General features: G+C 47.1%; 1 protein-coding gene across 2 annotated transcripts; it reads right to left on the reverse strand.

Moving 5' to 3' along the window:
- Positions 1-122: 122 nt before the first annotated feature.
- fgf12a (fibroblast growth factor 12a) lies at positions 123-16,607 on the reverse strand. Of its 2 annotated transcripts, none has more exons than XM_085930522.1 (5): positions 15,902-16,607; positions 12,052-12,162; positions 9,519-9,622; positions 3,199-3,397; positions 123-2,624 (listed from the first exon to the last, which is right to left on the reverse strand). In XM_085930522.1, the coding sequence occupies exons 1-5, from the start codon at positions 16,095-16,097 to the stop codon at positions 2,509-2,511; spliced, it is 726 nt and encodes a 241-aa protein (XP_085786648.1). In that variant the 5' UTR covers positions 16,098-16,607; the 3' UTR covers positions 123-2,508. The 2 variants fall into 2 exon arrangements, with proteins under 2 accessions (XP_085786648.1, XP_085786647.1); XM_085930521.1 differs by lacking the exon at positions 123-2,624 and adding an exon at positions 2,663-3,121.
- Positions 16,608-18,088: the final 1,481 nt, after the last annotated feature.

Here is an 18,088-nt window from a genome sequence, read left to right on the forward strand (position 1 = left end):
ACTATTTCATTGTTGGCTTGATTTCACAATGTTTTTCTTGGCTTCACTGCAAAAGACGTTTCTAATTTTGTGAACGTGTCCAAGAATGATTTGTAGTTGGCCGAATACGTCAAACAGCTTCGTGTTTTTTGGGGGGGCATTGTTACGACGGTGACCAAGCGTTCCTTCTCGAAACAAAGAGGTTGTTGATCGTCCTCATTAGATGCTGCGGTGTATTTCTCAGGAAGATTTGGTTCTTTGCCTTTTTGTCAGCTGGCATTTGATTGACTGATTTTTTTATTATTTTTTTTATGGGGCTGTCTCCTTGTCCTGTTTGTCCCTTCTGGGCGATGCAGCCGTCGTGCGGCAGAAGAGAAGACAATAACCCGTCCTGAAAGTCAGGGGCAGCTTTCGCCTTCCTCCTCCTCGTCCTCATTCTCTTTTGCCGGCATGGAAGGTCTGTTTCCATGACAACGGGAGAATTAAGGCCGAAGGAGCGCCGTTCCAAAATGACACCGCGTATTTAAGAGGAGAGCGAAACCGTAAATCACTCCGGGTGAATTGATAGCGGAGGAAAAGGGGATTGGATTCGGTCGGAGCAATGCGAAAAGCCCCGGGCTGATGGATGTCGTCCGACAATGAGAGACGCGCAACAACTGCCAGTCATCGTTTGCAGCAAATAATTCACAGGGTGGCTTTGGTCACATCATCTTTATTCTGAAATCATCACAAACCTTTTTTTTTTTTTTCCATCATCAATGCATTTTTTTCTGACAATTCATAGTGCATATGTGGGCGTGTTCCGATGCAGTGAAATCTTTTTGCGTTGAAGCCTTTTGCTTTAACCATTCATTCGTTTGAATTGTTCTCAATCTGCCGTCAACAATGATTCCATCCAGTGACATGCATCTACGTACATTTGCACCAATATAAACCTCTGTATAAAAGATACTCATTTGATCTCTATTTATGCTGGTCGTGCCGCACCTCTTGACTTCCTGTGTTGTTGTCTACTACAACGTCGCACGATGAGATGCATGGTACTCGAGAGCGAGGAGAAAAGGCAAGAAATGATCGACCGAGTGACCCTGATCACCCAGTTTGTGTAAATTGCAATTGCTGGTATGCTCTAAAACGCTCACCATTGTCATTCAAATTGAATCTGGAAGGATGTTGCCCTTTTTCATTGGCAATCGACATTGTCATTATTCACAGACTGCACGGGCAAGTTGTGTACAACAGTTTGGGCCTCGTATAGGTTTTTTTTTTTTTTTTATCTTCCGAGACGACAAATGTAAATGAGCTTTCTGCTAGATGTCATATGTTTTGATATTGATGTATGCGCACATTGCCCGTAAGTAAATACAAGTAGACAACGCATGTGGAAGGGGTAAAAGTGAGTCCGGAATGCACCGCGTGTACCTTTTGTTGAAATTTTTCAAAACTTTCTCTAACGCTTGCTTGGGAAACACCGCTTCGATGGACCAACTGGCACTTCCTGAGACACACTAATTGGAGGACAGGGAATTGGGTCATGTAGCGGACACAGCATTTACACGGCAGAGCAGAGCAGCCGCTTGCCGGGCTTTCCGCAAAGACTTTTGCAGTTGATTGCTCACCGTGCCAGGCGAGGTTGTGTGTGCCTCCACACAATTGCAAACGTTTTCCAGTTAGGACGTGAAAATAGGATTTGGACTTCTCGTATTACTGATGCTGGTCATTGCCTTTTTGGAAGGACGACAAGATTTCCTGGTGTTCACTTCACTTCACTTAACCGGCTCATTCCAAACATGCCCAATACACACTTGCTTCCCTAAATACTAAAGCGCACGGCCGATATCGCTTCAGACGCCGGACACAATGTGTCATCGCACTTACAGCGCACACCTGATTTACTGACATCCCGTGGTAAGCACTCTTGTGACTACATCAACACATACATTCAAGCGGAGCAGCTCCTGTGATTCAAGATTAATCCATGAGGAAAAAAACATTGAAAGTCCCACAAAGGGAAATGGAGAGAGAGAGGAAAAAAAAGAAGGAAAAAAAAATGGTGCGCATTGCTGGATTGATGGATAGACTGCTTATTATTGGCAAATCTAACACAGGAGAGCATTTAGAAAAGAATGCATATCAAAAGTCAGCACATATCAAAGCCCCCCCCCCACAGCATTCAAATGAGAGATGTTTGTGTGAGGAGAGGCCTCTGATCCATTGCGTCACAGCTCTTTTTGCATAAAATATCAGTCAAGTCCTGATCGAAAATGCTGATACAGATACATATATAGATATACATATATATAGTTTGACTCTGTTTCATAGTAATTCTTCTAAAAGTTTTCACAGGCAAGGGTTCAGAGTTTGTCCCTTCTGGTCACGAGTATAGTAATAGCTCCTCGGTCGGTCGACACTATTTCAGCGATGATGGTGCATACGTTTCGGGCAGGGCGGGAAGTTTCCTACGGCCCCTCCCCTTGAAGGTGAGGGGTTCGGGCCACGCCCCTCAGTGGAAGCCCCTCCCTTTCATTGCTATGAGGAGTCTTGGTTGACTGCTTTGCCTCCGTTCATGGTGGGGGTCCCTGAGCTCTTCCGGGAGCGGTGTTTGTCCTCGATCTCGTGCAGCGACGGCTCGCGGTACATGCAGACTGATGACAGAAGGCGTGAGCAAATGAAGAAAGCAGAAGGTATGTGGGTAGAAACAAAGAGGAGGAGAGTTCCGTTAGGCTAGAATGGGAAGTCCCAACTAGAACACATCAAGCAGCTATAAAGGGAAACAGAACAAAGTCAGCTGATGCGGCTGCTTTAGAGTGCCTCATTGTCAGCAGAGAGAAGTGAGACAGGCTCAGAAGTGACGGCAAACGTGTCGACGGGGGCTTATCGAAACTAGTTTGATACATTTATGCAGTCTACACTTTAACGGGTCATTTAGTGGAGAAGAACTTCCGGGTGTGTGGCTGGATGGATAGATGGATGGATGGATGGATGGATGGATGGATGGATGGATGGATGGATGGATGGATGGATGGATGGATGGATGGATGGATGGATGGATGGATGGATGGATGGATGGATGGATGGATGGATGGATGGATGGATGGATGGATGGATGGATGGATGGAGTTCATCTCAGCAGACTTTTGGGCTGGAGATTTATTTTGTCATTCAGACCTTAAAAGGTGACGGCAAGCAACTGGATACGATGATAAAATGTCACGTTACCTTCAATGGGCCTTGGTACAAAGTGAGAAGAAGGTTTGGTCTTCTTGACCCGATTGCCTTTCATGACTTGGCCCTCCTTGGTGAGGCCGAGGAACCAGGCCCGACCCGACTCCTGCTGTCGGTACACGGTGGACGAGTAGATCACGTAGTAGTTCTCGAAAACGGACTCCTTGAATTTGCACTCTGGCGTGAACATTTCCTGTAAGAGCGGAGCACAATAAAGAGGTATCACCATGCGTATTTAGAATTGAAGTCAGTCTGAAAAGTCATTTGAAGTGCCACAAGCCTTCCCACATTCAAAACGGGCAAGGTCAGGAAACACATTACACAAATGAGTCCACGCACAAACACACATGCCACACAACGATGCTCTTATTAAGATAGCCAGCAACAACGCAAGATTTGTATCGCCCCGCATCATTATCAAAGCGGCACGTCAAGGAGAAAGTCGATGAGTCGCGGGCGGGAAAGATGGAAAGGCTGCGTTGGGCATTACTGCCGTGACAGCGCCGAGGAGCAAATCGTGATCTAATATTAGGCTTGTATTATCGCCGCCTCTGTGTGACTGCGTCTTTCAAATTGACTTCTCTATATGGATGTCATTCCACGGGTACACCGGTAAAATAAAAATGGCTAAAAGGTTTTAAAGAGCTTTGAAAAAGATCCAAATAAACGTACAGCATTGGGAGAGAATTTCTCAAACGGCTTCAGCTTTCAAACGTAGCCCGGCTCTCGTCTTTACGAGTGAAGGTGCCTATAGATGCAGCGGAACGGAGGATTTGCTTTATTGGAGGCACGTTATGGAAAATCCACTTTTTAATGGCTTGTATACAAATAGTTTGACTCTTTGGCGTGCGTGAAGTGGGAAATGAAACAACCCCGTAAATCTTTTCTTATCTGCCTAGAAATATGAAGCCACCAGCCATGACGTAGCAAAACAGCAGTCGCTTCTGCCGACTGACACATACTTGATTGCTTGCCGATTCCCCCCCAAAAACATTTGGGGTTTTTTTTTGTAAATGTATACACTCCTTGTTTATCAGAAGAAGACACCTTGGAAATGAGTCATGTTGTATTTGTGCAGATAGCTGTAGCCATGCAGAACAGCTGGATTGCTTTTACACAGCCTAATCTCATTTTAAGGTAGGATACGTGTGTGTTCCTGCAGGTTTCTGTGCCCTTGTAAAGTTGTCCGATTCCCACTGGAGGTGACTGTTTATGGTGTCGACGTGCATGTGTGCGTGCGTGCGTGCGTGCGTGCGTAGTTTGCCTCAGAGGGGCATTATGGTTGTCACCGTTTTCTATACACTACAGTCTACAAAACAAAGAGCTGAAGAGACTAGTAAAAACTGTTCAAATATTTTAAAAAGACAAATTGCAAGCAATATCTCTATTTTTTTTTAAGTGAAGACAATTTGTAATTTTAGTAATGAAAATCTGTCTTTACGGGCCACATAAATGATATGACGGGTCGCATCTGGCCCCCGGGCCTTCAGTTTGACACCCACCTGTGTGTGTGGGGGGGGGGGGGGGGGGGCTATTTAGATTTCTGATTTTTAAAAAAACAAATAGTGTTTCTGACCACATGAGGGCACTACTGCAAACTGCGAACGTTCACGTTAATGAAATGCCCCCAAAGGAATAAAAGTCAATCTCCATTTGGGCTATGAGATAAGCAGTAGTCAGCAGCTAATTGTGTTGTTTATCTGTGTGCATTCATCTCATTGGTCTTATAAAGTGTGGACAAATTAAAGAGCGCCATATGTCGTCTAAAGAGCACATGTGTGTGAGTGTGTTCACAAAGCATTTCACAGCTCAGCAACAGTTTGACTCACTGCCCGTTTGTTCCTAAAAGGCGCAAGCGTGCAAGGCAAGCACCGGAAAGGACTTTGGCAAGGTGAGGTCACCCGAGTCAACGCTGTACGGACACCTCTCGTCAGCGGCTTCCAGGGGAAAGTGCAAAAATCCAGCCTGGGGCTCAGCGGGTCGCGTCCTGCCTATCTGGCGCCGGGCACACGCCGTACGTGTGTGCGCGCGGTGACAACGCACACCATCAGGCATCGGCCCGTCTTCATCTGTTACGAGTGCAAATCAGGTCAAGCATATTACAGCAGCAATTCTCAAAGCCTCGAAAACATATTTTCGGAATTCCTGGCAGTAAGTCACGCCACAGCGTCCCCTCCCAAGGACATGACTTGGGCTTCCAGTGTGCTAGGAGAAGGGCACAACGTAGAAAGTGACTTTGAAGTCTGACAGCGCACCTTGTTTGCACATGACTGAGTGGGAAAAATGAGGTGAGGAACGCGGGTCGCACTCTCATTAATGACGTCTCCTTCATGGATTTGCACACAATGAAGAGGAATAAGAGGCGTGCGTGCGTGCGTGCGTGCGTGCGACACATTCGCCGCACTGCACTGGAAAATACGACAAGGCTTCAGCCAGCCAGTTGCTTTGTCTGAGAGGAATACGTCATGAAGCGGACAAAGAAAAGTGGAGCCATTTTGGAATTTCGGCTCAATAAACACTGGTTGGGAAACACTGTCCTAGACATATGGGTGACTTTATAAGAGGATTCTGGAAGGACTACAATTTCAATTTGGGCATACGCCATCAAAAGGTTGAAGCTCAAAGAAAATCACAGAATACCCAAGCTGGCCAATTCCTTCAGGTCGGGTACGAGGGTCGACAGAGAATACCCAAGGTGGCCGGAATTCAGGTCAGGTACGGTCTAGACCGCTACTAGGTAGAGCCCTTTTTCTCTCAAACAACTCACTCGTCTGTTTATCTTCTCTCCATCTCACAGCAAAGAGTCAGCATGCGGTTGTGTGGTGGTGGCGGCGGTGACCTTGCCGACGGCCTCGCAGAGAAGACGGTGATGATAAATGACTGAAACCAAAGCACAAACACGTGCGAATATCCCAATGGTCAAAGCGGTATGGGATGAAAAAAAAAATTGGCTGAATAATCTTTGGGAAATAATGTTTGTTTCATACTAAAAAGATGCATCTCCCATCAAATCTGGAGACCTACCTCAGCTCAAGCTTGATACAATTGATAACTAAGCATACCGATTAGTGATTGAAATGACCAAGCGTTCCTCGACGCACAAGAGCGCATAAAACACCGACGACAAAGCGGCGTTTCATTCGCCATTCTATTTTTTACCTTGAACAAAACTTAAGCACTCTCGCTAACCTCCCGCAACTTTGACTCACGCCTGCCTCCTCGAGGACCTTCACTGAAGGTTTTACTGTGACGTGTCATTTATTTCTTTGACATCAATAAGAAGCGGTGAATTTAGTCCCCGGTTAAATCCAAAAGAATAGGAGCAGTTACTCTAGACGGATGGACGGTCAGCCCGAGCTGGATGGGTGGCCGAATGGAGACGGATGATAGCAAACGTGCAAAAGTCTCGGGCCAGCCACGCTCAAGCAGTTGTTTTGCTCACGATGTCAGTGGTCACAGAAAGCAGAGACCGCCACCACAGAAGCAGTTTGGGTTTGAGCTCGTCCATCTGTTTGTCAGTTTGCAGTCGACTTCCGCGTAAACGGAGGATGACAAACAGACGGGTGCGACCATTAGGATGTTCTCTACTAATTCCACAAGTGACTCAATTCTTATCCCAACACTTTTTGCCAGATGCTCACCATAATGACTTTGACTTTTGACTTTGAAAATCCTTGTATGACCAAATATATCTGCCCTATATAGTTCCAAATAATATAGTAGATGGAGACAGATGGAAAGAGAGAATGACAAAGATGGTGGATCGATATGGAGAATGGATAGACGGACGGAAGGATGGATAGCCTGCCTTTAGCTTTGATGGTAAGAAAGTTCGAGGGTGCCGATTCTTGCCGTACTGGCCAACAGCAAACGAGGTCATATTGAGAAGAATTTAGGAATAATGGAAAGGATATCTTCATTGTAGCCGTTCGGCCCCCCTACGCACACACACTAACGGGGCTAAAAGCAATATCGAGCGCGCTCACCCGCAGCCTCATCAGCAAAGGCCTGAATAGAGGCTGGAGCCAATCAACGCCGACCACTTCAACTGATGAAAGAACGCACCCAAATGCCTTCCGAAAATCTCACGCCTATCAAAAGAAGAGGATATCCCTCCATAGATAGATAGACAGACAGACAGACAGACAGACAGACAGCTGCTGCGTATGCTTGAGATTTAAAGGGCAGCGATGGAGAAGAGAAGCACCGCGTAGCATAGATGGGCCGAGAGATGAACAGCCTGTCAGCCTGTTAGATAAGAGAGCGCCACGGGCAGGCAAACGAGAATAAACACAAGTTGCATTCAAAGTCAAAGTGTCAGAAATGTGAGAAGCAAGCCCACGTTCAATTTGAAGGCTCATTCACATTGACATCGCGTTTTCAACAGGGAGGGGCAGTCCATGTTTACGTATCTTTGTTTGCTGATAATCACGTTGTTGCAATGCTGAAATTGTTGGGAATTTCTTCTTGACAACTCCAAGGATGGAGCCAAATAAACTTGCGTTCATTAATTCATGCTTCATTGGCCTTTATTTTAACATAAGCCTAACCTATAAAAAAAAGATTTATAAAGATTCAATTTGATGTTGTTTATTGTAATAAAGCTATTACTTGTTTGAAAATGAATGATGATAATAATAATTAAAAAGAAAAAGAAGAAGAATAGTTTCTCAATATCGTGGGGAAAAATATCTCGCAATGACTATTTTTCCAAATAGTAAATTGTCAGATGTCTTCTGCATGCAACCTGCACTGCTGAATAATTGGACGCTCGACTATGCTAATTTCGTTCCATCTATGAGCACCATACAAGGCTGGGAAATCCAGCGCTTGCATTCTGCCTACTGATGCGTGCACATTTCCCACGTTTCCCATTTCAACGACAAAGTGCATTTCATTGAAACACACTTACAGCAAAAAAAATGCACATTTCTACTGCACGGCCACAAAGGTCAAAATGGCATTTAGCGGCCCATAAAAGGGATCATTAACAGGATGAATGAACTGTCACGGCTGTTGGGCTGGAAGCTGCCATTTGACATCCGCCAGGGCAGGGCAGGGCAGAGGCGGGGCACGGCTCGGCTTGTAATTCACAAGAATGGTGACACAAATGATACTTTCATGAAGTGGGCGCACGCAGGCCCGCGTGCTCACTTTGGCGTCATTTCAATGAATCATACCACCACCTTGTTTATGTGTCTTGAGTTCTGAATGAAATCCGTCGAGCTGGCTGAGTCACGTCGGCACACGTACTATTCTACGTCCTTGTCTGAACCCCGCGAGTGCGCTCCGACGGGAAATGATACCGGACGTTCCATCTCCACAGAAACATGGACGCCATCTGGGCCCGGCTCACTCTTGATAAAACTGCTCCCTACGAGCAATCAAACGTGCGCCGGCCGGCCGGCCGGTCGGTCTGTCTGTCCTTCAAATATTTTTGGAGGATTTTGACCAGATGGGTTGGTAGCGAGTAGCACGACCGTCCGTCTCTTTCCTTCATTTCCTGCAATATGCAACTGGAAGTTCTAGAAGCATATGTCTCGACTGTATCTGCGCGTAAGCCACCTTCTCATTTCCCAATCCGGTGTGTTACAGGAGCTGGTTTTCATCCTCACTGTAACAGGCGGCAAATTGAAATATGACATCCGTGACTCTTTCCACCCCCGCTCGACTATCGGCTACCCACACTCGCCTGCGCACTTCTCGCATCTTACGCCGCAGAAGAAATCTATCCGCATGATATTCACTCCCCCGCCGTGTTCATTTCTGGAACCGAGCGGAATCATTTTAGTGATGCGGGGATTTGGCACATCAATGTAAAATGACATACAACCACAACAAGTCATTTATAGGAGGGAGGGAAGGGGGGGTGGGGGGTCAGGGAGGGAGGGAGGGAGGGAGGGAGGGAGGGAGGGAGGGAGGGAGGGAGGGAGGGAGGGAAGGACGGAGGGACGTCATGGGATCGCCTCAGTGTCATTTCTAAGTCCTTGGATAGCACGCATGGCCATTTCTTTTGCAACTTTTTATCAAGTGAGCAGAAGGTTTGTTTACAGATCAACTCTACAGTGAGTGAATATGACGAGAGGCGGCAATTTGAAACAAAGAGTCCTGAACTCGGTGTCGAGTTAAATGTAAAACATGCGCCGACCGCCGTGCTACTTGATCAACAAAGTGGGAAGGAGGATAAGTGGCTCACAACAACACAATAACAGTACATCACAAGGGCTCTTGTGCTAATGCGGGAGATTCATCAAAGAGGCTAGAACAAAACGTGGGCTGAATATATAAATGCTGCTCACACACAAATGTCTTACAGAGCTGTAGAGCATTCCCTCGCCGTTCATGCCGATGTAGAAGCCACTCTTCACTCCCTGGATGGCCACCACTCTCAGACCCACGGGAATAAGATTAAACAGGGCTGCACAGGCAAAGTCAGGAAGGCATACATACGTACAAAAGAGACAAAAGAGAAAAAAGAAGACAATTTAGTTTTCACTGAACTCTCCTCGGCATGAGAGTGTCTGATCTCTCTGTCTCGGTGCTGACTTTCCGACAGCGGTCAAGCCAACGAAAGGAACAAGACGTGAATGAACAATGGCGAGCGCAGCCACCTGCCAGGGGAGCATTAGAGGAAAGCTTTGGCAACGCTGGATATGGCTTGATTCATTTTCTTGTCAAACAAGATGAGCACATTGCCTCAAGAGTATTGCCGGAAGGCCTTGTGCAGCTTTCATGATCAAGACAAATATGGTGGATTGATAAGGATTTTGCCTCGATTGACAGGAGCTGACGCTGGAAATATTTCACGATTTGTACTAAAAGACGACGGCACTCTGGCACTCGGCTATTCTGCTTTGTCGTATGCGGGTTTTGACTGACGTAAGCCTCCGAGTCGTTATCGTATTCGCTTATCGCCGAACGCCGATTAGTGTCGGAACACCGCGCTAAAACAGAGACGAGCAAAACGTACTCGTGTGGAAATATCCCGGCGCCACAAGGAGACCCCCCGTGATCATCACGGCGTGATGGCAGCCCATTTTAACATTCAAATCGTCATTCACGAAGATGACCCAAACGCTCCTTAAGGATGTTGATGGCAGCAGCAGAGATAAAAAAAGAATAATGGAAAAAAAAGCTGATTAGAAATGATCATCATTGGTTATCTGAAAACGTCCCTCTCTTTTCTTCTCGGCCCTTCATTAGCATATCTAAGAGCCATTGCTATCTCTGCGCCGTCGCTTCCACTCGAGGCGAGGACAGGACTGTGACTTTCATGGACTTTGGTTCCGGATGGCGTGTGAAGAGACATTGTCAATGCACTTCTGCTTTCCCGCCTGTATTATGGGGAACATCAGATAAGGCCGGCGGCGGGGGACCAGGGCAGACGTGCTAACAACGCAAGGAGATTCAATTTGGCTCAATAAATATCGACGGCGCGGATGGTGGAAATGTGGCCCCGGCCGGGCCACTGCTATTGGAATGCATACATACCCTTCAGGCACACACATGGCAAAGGCCCAAGTGTCCTCCGCTCTCGTCATCCCAGTCCATTCCAGCTTTTCAAAAAGCACAAGGTTTTCCGAATCAGAATCAAATTTCCCCGCACAGGTCGGGAGGGAAACTGTTCTTAATTTGAAGCGAGGATCTGGAGTGATTAGAAAGTCTCCTTTCATCCCATTTAGCACCTTTGAGCATTTGACACAGATGGAGTGTGAAGGTGTCATGACTAATAAGAACTAGATTTCGTCAGATCGAGAGATGGTCATCAAATGAATAACGCCTCTGATTTCTAAAATGGGCGTTAATTCATCCAATGCGGTTTTAACAAGTGTTTAACGGTGTTAACAAGCTGTCACACTCGCCATCTTTAATATTGCAAAGTTTGTCAGCATTTTTATCATTTTAAATCATTTAAGAAAAAAAAAGAATGATCATTTTGGTAATGATTTAAAAAAAAACGGGGTTTTTCAAGAGGAGGGGGGGATAAATTGATTGATCTTCTGATGGTTGATTTTTTTTACATTTTGTGTTTAGTGAACAGCTGGAAAAATCCCCCAAAATGTTGGTGAATTTTGGATTGCAGGTTGCATCATCTGTACTGCCAACTCTGCAGAATAAATGACGCAGGTCAGAAAGCAGCGTGGTTCAAGGCTGGAGGGCCAATCTATTATTCAAATACAGGTACCAGCCTCTCAATCAATACATCTGAATCCCAAAGTCCCTTCCGCTTCCCCTTCCCCCCTTCGCCGGTCTGCACTTGCGGCAGGCGCCACATATGGGGAATTATTTCTCGGGTACAAACGGAGACGGTGGTATTTTTAGTTTCATGCGGCTGAATTATTCAGCGCGGCCCTTCATCCCCGGCTGGGCTGACATGGCTGAGGATGACCTCAAGGCGGGGAAGCCCTCATCATACTACCAGAATACGACAGATGTCGCAACAGAAAAACCAAATGAGAGCGCACGAGCCATCTTTACAAACTCTTTTCACGCCTTGATATTCATGCACAAGTGGTTCTTTCTCACATCAAAATTGGAAAGCAAGACGGTGAGAGCTTTTGGTGTCCACCAGAAGGCTGCCAGTGTCCGTCCATCAACTTTGGCAAGATTAGGATTAGTTTCCCGCCTGAGCTGAGGGTAAACCTTAGGACAACAACCTTCCCATGTAACACATTTGTATATATATATATATTGTAGAAGAAAAGAAAGGCAACAGTTGTTGAGAGCACATGTGGAAAATGATTTCTTTTTAAGGCTGACATTTGAATTGATGCCAATATATGACTTTCAAAAATACGGCATTGCACCATCATTTCTTCCAAAAAGCGATGCGAAGGCGCCACTCACTGTTGTCGCTGTTCTCGTCCTTGCTGCCATCAATGGTTCCGTCCGGCTTCATCTGCAGGTAGAAGCCCTGCTGGCTAAACAGTCGTGTCACGATGCCTTTCAGCTGTGGCTCTGCAACACGCACGCACGCACGCACGCAAACACACACACACACACACACACAGTGGGCCAAATCACAACCCCCCCCCCAGGCCCCGCAGGAGTATGTCAGACCAAAAAAAACTCTGATACCGTCGATTGTTTTTACAAATACCATAGTGCAAACAATAACCAAGTGAAAATTGGGAGTGAACACCAAAGAAGAAAATGTGTCGAGCATACATTGAACGTAAATACAATGTCAATCTCTTACTTACGTGAACCTTGCCAACTGCTCACCAATCACGAATTGCAATGAAACGTCTGTTATGTTAATGAAAGCCCTCCCTGATCGAATTTGCAGCAACTGGGAAGCATCTGCTTCCAGGGCAAATTCAACAAGCGCTTTCAACCCACACACTCTGACAGGACAGCGCTATTTCTTGCTTTTCATTCCGATAACCCTGACTGACCTCCAACTTTGAGGCTGTCGTCTGGTGCCTCGCCAGGGTGCTGCTGAAAACGTACAACGCTTCACGGAGGGAAGGGGGAGGGAGGCAGGGCGGGCGGGCGGGGGTGGATGGAGATCAGACTAAAAAAAAAACGACTGGGCATCCGGCAATGCCAGGGTGAGGAAATATAGCCCTGTTTGATAAGGTTTAAGGCTAGTCATGGTTTTGTTTGTGCCCCGCCCGCAATGGATGAGCCTTTTCGGGGGGGTGAAAGCACAGAGACAAACAAAACACATCATTTTGTATTCTCCGGCTGACAAAGGGAACAAATGATGCAGTAGTCACAGCAGATTTGTGCTAACATTTGCAGGGCTGAATGTAGGCTGGCATGCATAAGTGGACTGACTGGGCGTGCCATATTCTGCCAATCAAAAGGGGCAGAGTGCAATCAGAAATAACATTTCAAAAAAGATGAGTTGAAAGACCATCCCAACGTATAGCTACCAGTCAAATGTCTTGGACTATTTCGACTTCTCCTGAAGTTCCGTATACTGTCGTCCTTCAAAGTCGTAACCAAATTAGAGGTCGATTCATTCGAGGGAAGCAACGCAGAGCCGAGCAGAGCAGAGCTCCCGGTTTCTTTTACTACATCTCTCGAGAGCTGAAGGCTCAGGATCCAGACGAGTGAACATGGGGTTGGTTTTTTTTTTTTTTTTTTTCCAACTTTTATGTCGAGCTGATGTCAGCTCATCGTGGGCCATCTGCTGCGGGCACAGCAGGCCCGAGAAGAAGAGGGATGTTGCAATGGAAGCAATAAAAAAAGAAAAGAAAAAAAGTGGACGCAGCCACTGTGACCTCATCCTATGGTTTCTGGAGGACGATACAACAGAGTTAAGATTCCATCTCAATTTTAGGTCAAGACACACTTTGATCCTTCCACTCATTTGCATACCAATTATCAGCCAGCACTAAGGTTGTGATCACGACATAACATTTATTTATAACGATGACTATGACAAGTCACTGCAAGTGGCCCTCAATTAAGTTTTTAAAATAAAAATGTTCACTATAGCTGAGTAGTCTTTAAGTCGTAATAACAGTGTTCACCGCTAGATGGCCACAAGACAGTAGTTGTGCATCAGAAGAGGAAGACAGAGCGTGCCCTGGGTACGCAATAAGTCAACAGAACGCTCTTATTCCAGTCAAATAGAAAGATAGAGGCAATCACAAAAAGTATAGATTTTCTAGGTCTGCTCCAGAAAATGAACTGACTAATATATGTGCTGATGATTAACGGGTGTAGGCATCACCAAATATTAAGGAGGTAGAGTAGGAATCACTTTCATCTACAAAGTGTACCATCAGAGGAATGAAAACACACACACACTGAAAAAAGACATAGAACCCCCCCCCCACACACACACACACACACGCACACGCAATCCTTTTAGATGCTCACTGCGCAAACTTTTTTGTGCGAATATGCAGTCGGGCACACTCCTCAATTTTGCAGAAACGTAAAAGCTAAGTGATGTAAAGCCTTTCACTGTTCAATAATACAGCTCTTTCATGAACTGTTCAATGAGATGCGCAGAGGCCAGCCCGTGGAAGAGGTCCATCCATATCTCAAGCGCGCCTCAATCCCCAAAACTTACCTAGCGCCGGGAGCGGGGCCTTCCATTCCCGGGACGAAGCCTTCCTTCGTCATCCATCATCGGCTGGCTGAGGTGACCGCGCACACGCGTGACTAAATTACACGCCGATGATAAGCTCGATTCCATAAACGCGCGTGGCCATCGCTGACTGACTCATCAGTTCCCATCATTCAACATTGTGTACTGTGTGACTGAGTGACTGAGTGCGCAGTACAAACAAAAAGCCAGACGGTTGCCATTGTATGTGTGTGTGTGTGTGGTGTGATGTGATGGCTGACAGCAGCCGCTATAAAAAGGTCATACACGTACTTCATACTAAACAGGACAAGACATTTAGGTACGCTGACAAATGGTGTCATGGCCGTGAAATGGTGAATGATCACCTGTTGTAATAGCGGGCGGGACACGCACGCACGCACGCGGGCACACACACACACACACACACCATATTCATCACCACCAATGTACACCTACGCTAGAGCTTGACACACAATATTTACAGACTTCGGAGGAGGAGCGAGGGTTTGACCAAAAATAAAAAAGAAGCAAAAACTCAATGAGGAGGCAGAGCCAAACCTTTTTTGAAAGACAGCCACAAAGAGATGAGAGGACAAAAAAAAGTCAGCAATCAGACAGGTGTTGAAGCCCCCCCTTTCCCTCACCGCCACCCCCGACGGCCCCGAAAAGAGGAGGAGGGGGAGGTGAGTCGACGTGGGCGCAAGATGGGGTGGAGACGAGAAGAAACACAGCACACACGGATGGAGGCTGAGCTACTGACCTAGCCTGCAGCCCTTATGGGCCACCTGTGGAGGTTTCGAGGGTGCATCTTATGAAGGTGGTTGGGACAGAAGGAGAAACAGTCTTTTAAAACAGGCAGATTGGATTTCTTTAGAAAAAAAATCAATCAATCGGATTGTAAAAGTCAAAATATGTCAAGGCATCAGTAGGGGTGGCTTCACATTCATCACGCCGTCACTCACGTATTGTATTGTCCAAGAGTTACCTACCTGCCAAATAGCGAGCAACTCATTTTCTCATCTGGCATTTTATGGCAGTGGAATTGTTTACTGGCGCTCATCCCATATGAGCTTTTAATCAGACTCTCCCATTATGACTATGGGGGGGGGGCTCACATCACTGTGCACCAACACGGAATTATCGTGTGGCATCAATAAAAGCGGAGTAGCTCTTAATCACCGAGGCCATAGCTCCCTTCACTGCAGTAATGCTTCCCGCAATAAACATTTACCATTAAAACATTTCATCTGAAAAGAGCCTTGTGGTGCACTGCGGTGCAACTTATCCCCCTCCTCTGGAAAACCCCAATCAGCATTCATTTGGAATTGGAGCTTGGGGGGGCTGTTCACATGCACGACGGAAAACTCCTTGTGCATTCTGATCAGGGGGTGACGTCACAGCCCAAATATGTTCTCGACATCAGAATGGAACAGGTGGATGGATTTGGGGGGTTTTCTACCTTCTGTGGGTCGTTTGGTGACTGCAGCACAACGCCTCTGCTGCTCTCAAGAGGAGCGGAGGGGGGGGGGGGGGGGGGGGGGGGGTTCGGGCTGGGTTCAGTTAAAGGGGGGGGGGGGGGGTCGAGGGGTCCGATTGCACACATCGCTCGCAAGCGGGGGTGGGTATCGGTCGGAACGCCGCACTGACCTGGTCGCCGGCGCACGGGTCGTTTCTTGCCGCTGCAGAAGCGCACTTTGCTGAAAACCCCCAAAAAATGCCGCTCGCACAGAGAGCGGGGGTCCTTGCTGGGGCTGGGCCGACGCTTGGACGTGGACACCCGGTCGCTGTTGGACTCCCTCGCCTGGCGCTTCTGGCGGATCAGAGAGCTGGCGATGGCGGCCATCTCCCCGAACCGAGTCGAAAAACACCCGAGAGTCTGGTGCGGATGAGAGGGGAAGCTGGTGCACAATTTTGATGGAGAAGGAAAGGAAAAAAACAAAAAAAAAAGAGAGAGAGAGACGGTAGATTCGGCGTGTCAAAGAGACGCTTCAACCAAATGTCATGCTGATGAGGAGGAACTCGGAGTCCGGAACATCATTGAGATTCCAGTTGCATCTTCACGCCATATACAAGAAGTTTGTTGCACTGTCGGGACTTCATTGCAATCCAACTACCCGCTGGACCGTGCAGAGCAGAGCAGAGCAGAGCAGACATGCAACAGTGTTGACAAGTTGCGTGTCATTGGAGAGCGGCTGCCTGCCTGCCTGCCTGCCTGCCTTCTCTTATTCCCTATCCTTCCTCTTCTTCTGTGCTTCTTTGGAACAATCCTTCATATGGACTGCAAAAAAAGGTGTTTAATCCACGCACATGACTGGCAGACGCAGTGGCTGTGCACGTTCGCTGGCTGGCTGGCTGGCTGCCGGGCTGGCTGGCTGCCGGGCTGGCTGCTGTGCAAGGAAAGGAGCCCAGATGAGCACGCCGGACGTCGCTCACTCCGGTTCCGACGATGGCAACGAGAGGGGGCGGCCAATAAAGGGTGGCTGCTGCAGATGTGTCGAATTCAGCAAGAGGGTGGGGAAGCAAGGAAAGAAAGAAAGAAGGGAGGGATCTTTTCCTATGAAAAGCAACAATTAGTTTCGAGTGGCATTATTCCTCGCCGTGTCTCGCCGCGCGGTTGCCGTGGCTGTGCTCCATCGCCAACAGACAAAGTGAACGCTCCATCGACCACCTCACCCTTCCTCTTCTTCTTCCTCTTCCTCCCCCTCCTGCTCCAGCTCCTCCTCCTCCTCCTCCTCCCCACTCCCTCTTTCTCTCCAACTCTTTTCACGCAATCATACGTGATTGTATTAGGAATTCACACAGCCGTGGCGATGAGTGTTGGTGAAAAATGGGAATAAATAAGAAGACAAAACGTGCTGCTAAACGTCTCACTCTCGCTTCATTTGGATGAATCTGGCAGGTCATCCAATTTGGATCTCAAAGCTGTGCAAATAAACTCATCTTTCTATTGACACTATGACATGCAACTGCCTAACTGCAAAAATGTCATCATTTACATCTTCTTGTCTTTATTGTGCACAATAAAGACAAGAAGATGATTGATCCATCTCCAATAATGTTTGGACACGGCGGAAATCAACAGGTGGTCAAAATCACTTTCTCAAGCCACCAAAACAGAGCAAGTCCAAGTGCTACAAACTCCCATGGGAAAGCGCATCCGCCGAGTGGAGCGGCCTAAATCCTCACCTCCGTCGTCAGCAAATTCACCAAATGACAATGGAAAGACAGAGAACACAATATGGCGTCTGCTTAGGCCACAAAACCAAGACAGGCAGCCAGCGGTGGATCAATAACCAACCTCCTTCTTGTGGAAGCGAACCATAAATGTCGCCAGCAGCTTCAGTGGAAAATCGGAGCAACGGTCCGCAAGCTGTCATATTGTAAACGATGTACAACGCAACCGTGAGTTAGCAACAACGATCCAGGTTACTGGAGCCCATTCCAGCTTGGTATGTGCCAAAGTGCTCCTTAGGATTTGGGATGTTTACAACAGCCATTGCGGGAGGAAAGCTCTTCGCCGATTGTCACCATCCAGCACGCAATCCTTTTAGGTAGGCGACAAAAATGACACCCATAGGTCATTTACAACAAGCCAAATGAAAAGCATTCACAATGTTTACCAAATAAGGACCAGGCGCTCCAGTTTACGTGGAATGAGGAATAGTTGGGCTTTTGTGGGGTCAAGACATGCTGTGCATATCTGGTATGATGGCATCTGCTACAAAGACACTTGATAACAGAAGAACCCCGGTGCATTGTGTTCTGCGATACACCATAAGTCTATTGATCAGATCAAATGTGAACACATGCATCTTCGTGCGTTTGAAAATGAGG

The sequence above is a fragment of the Syngnathus leptorhynchus genome, chromosome 14 (assembly GCF_054491065.1).
Source record: "Syngnathus leptorhynchus isolate UIUO chromosome 14, UIUO_Slep, whole genome shotgun sequence".
Taxonomy (NCBI): domain Eukaryota; kingdom Metazoa; phylum Chordata; class Actinopteri; order Syngnathiformes; family Syngnathidae; genus Syngnathus; species Syngnathus leptorhynchus.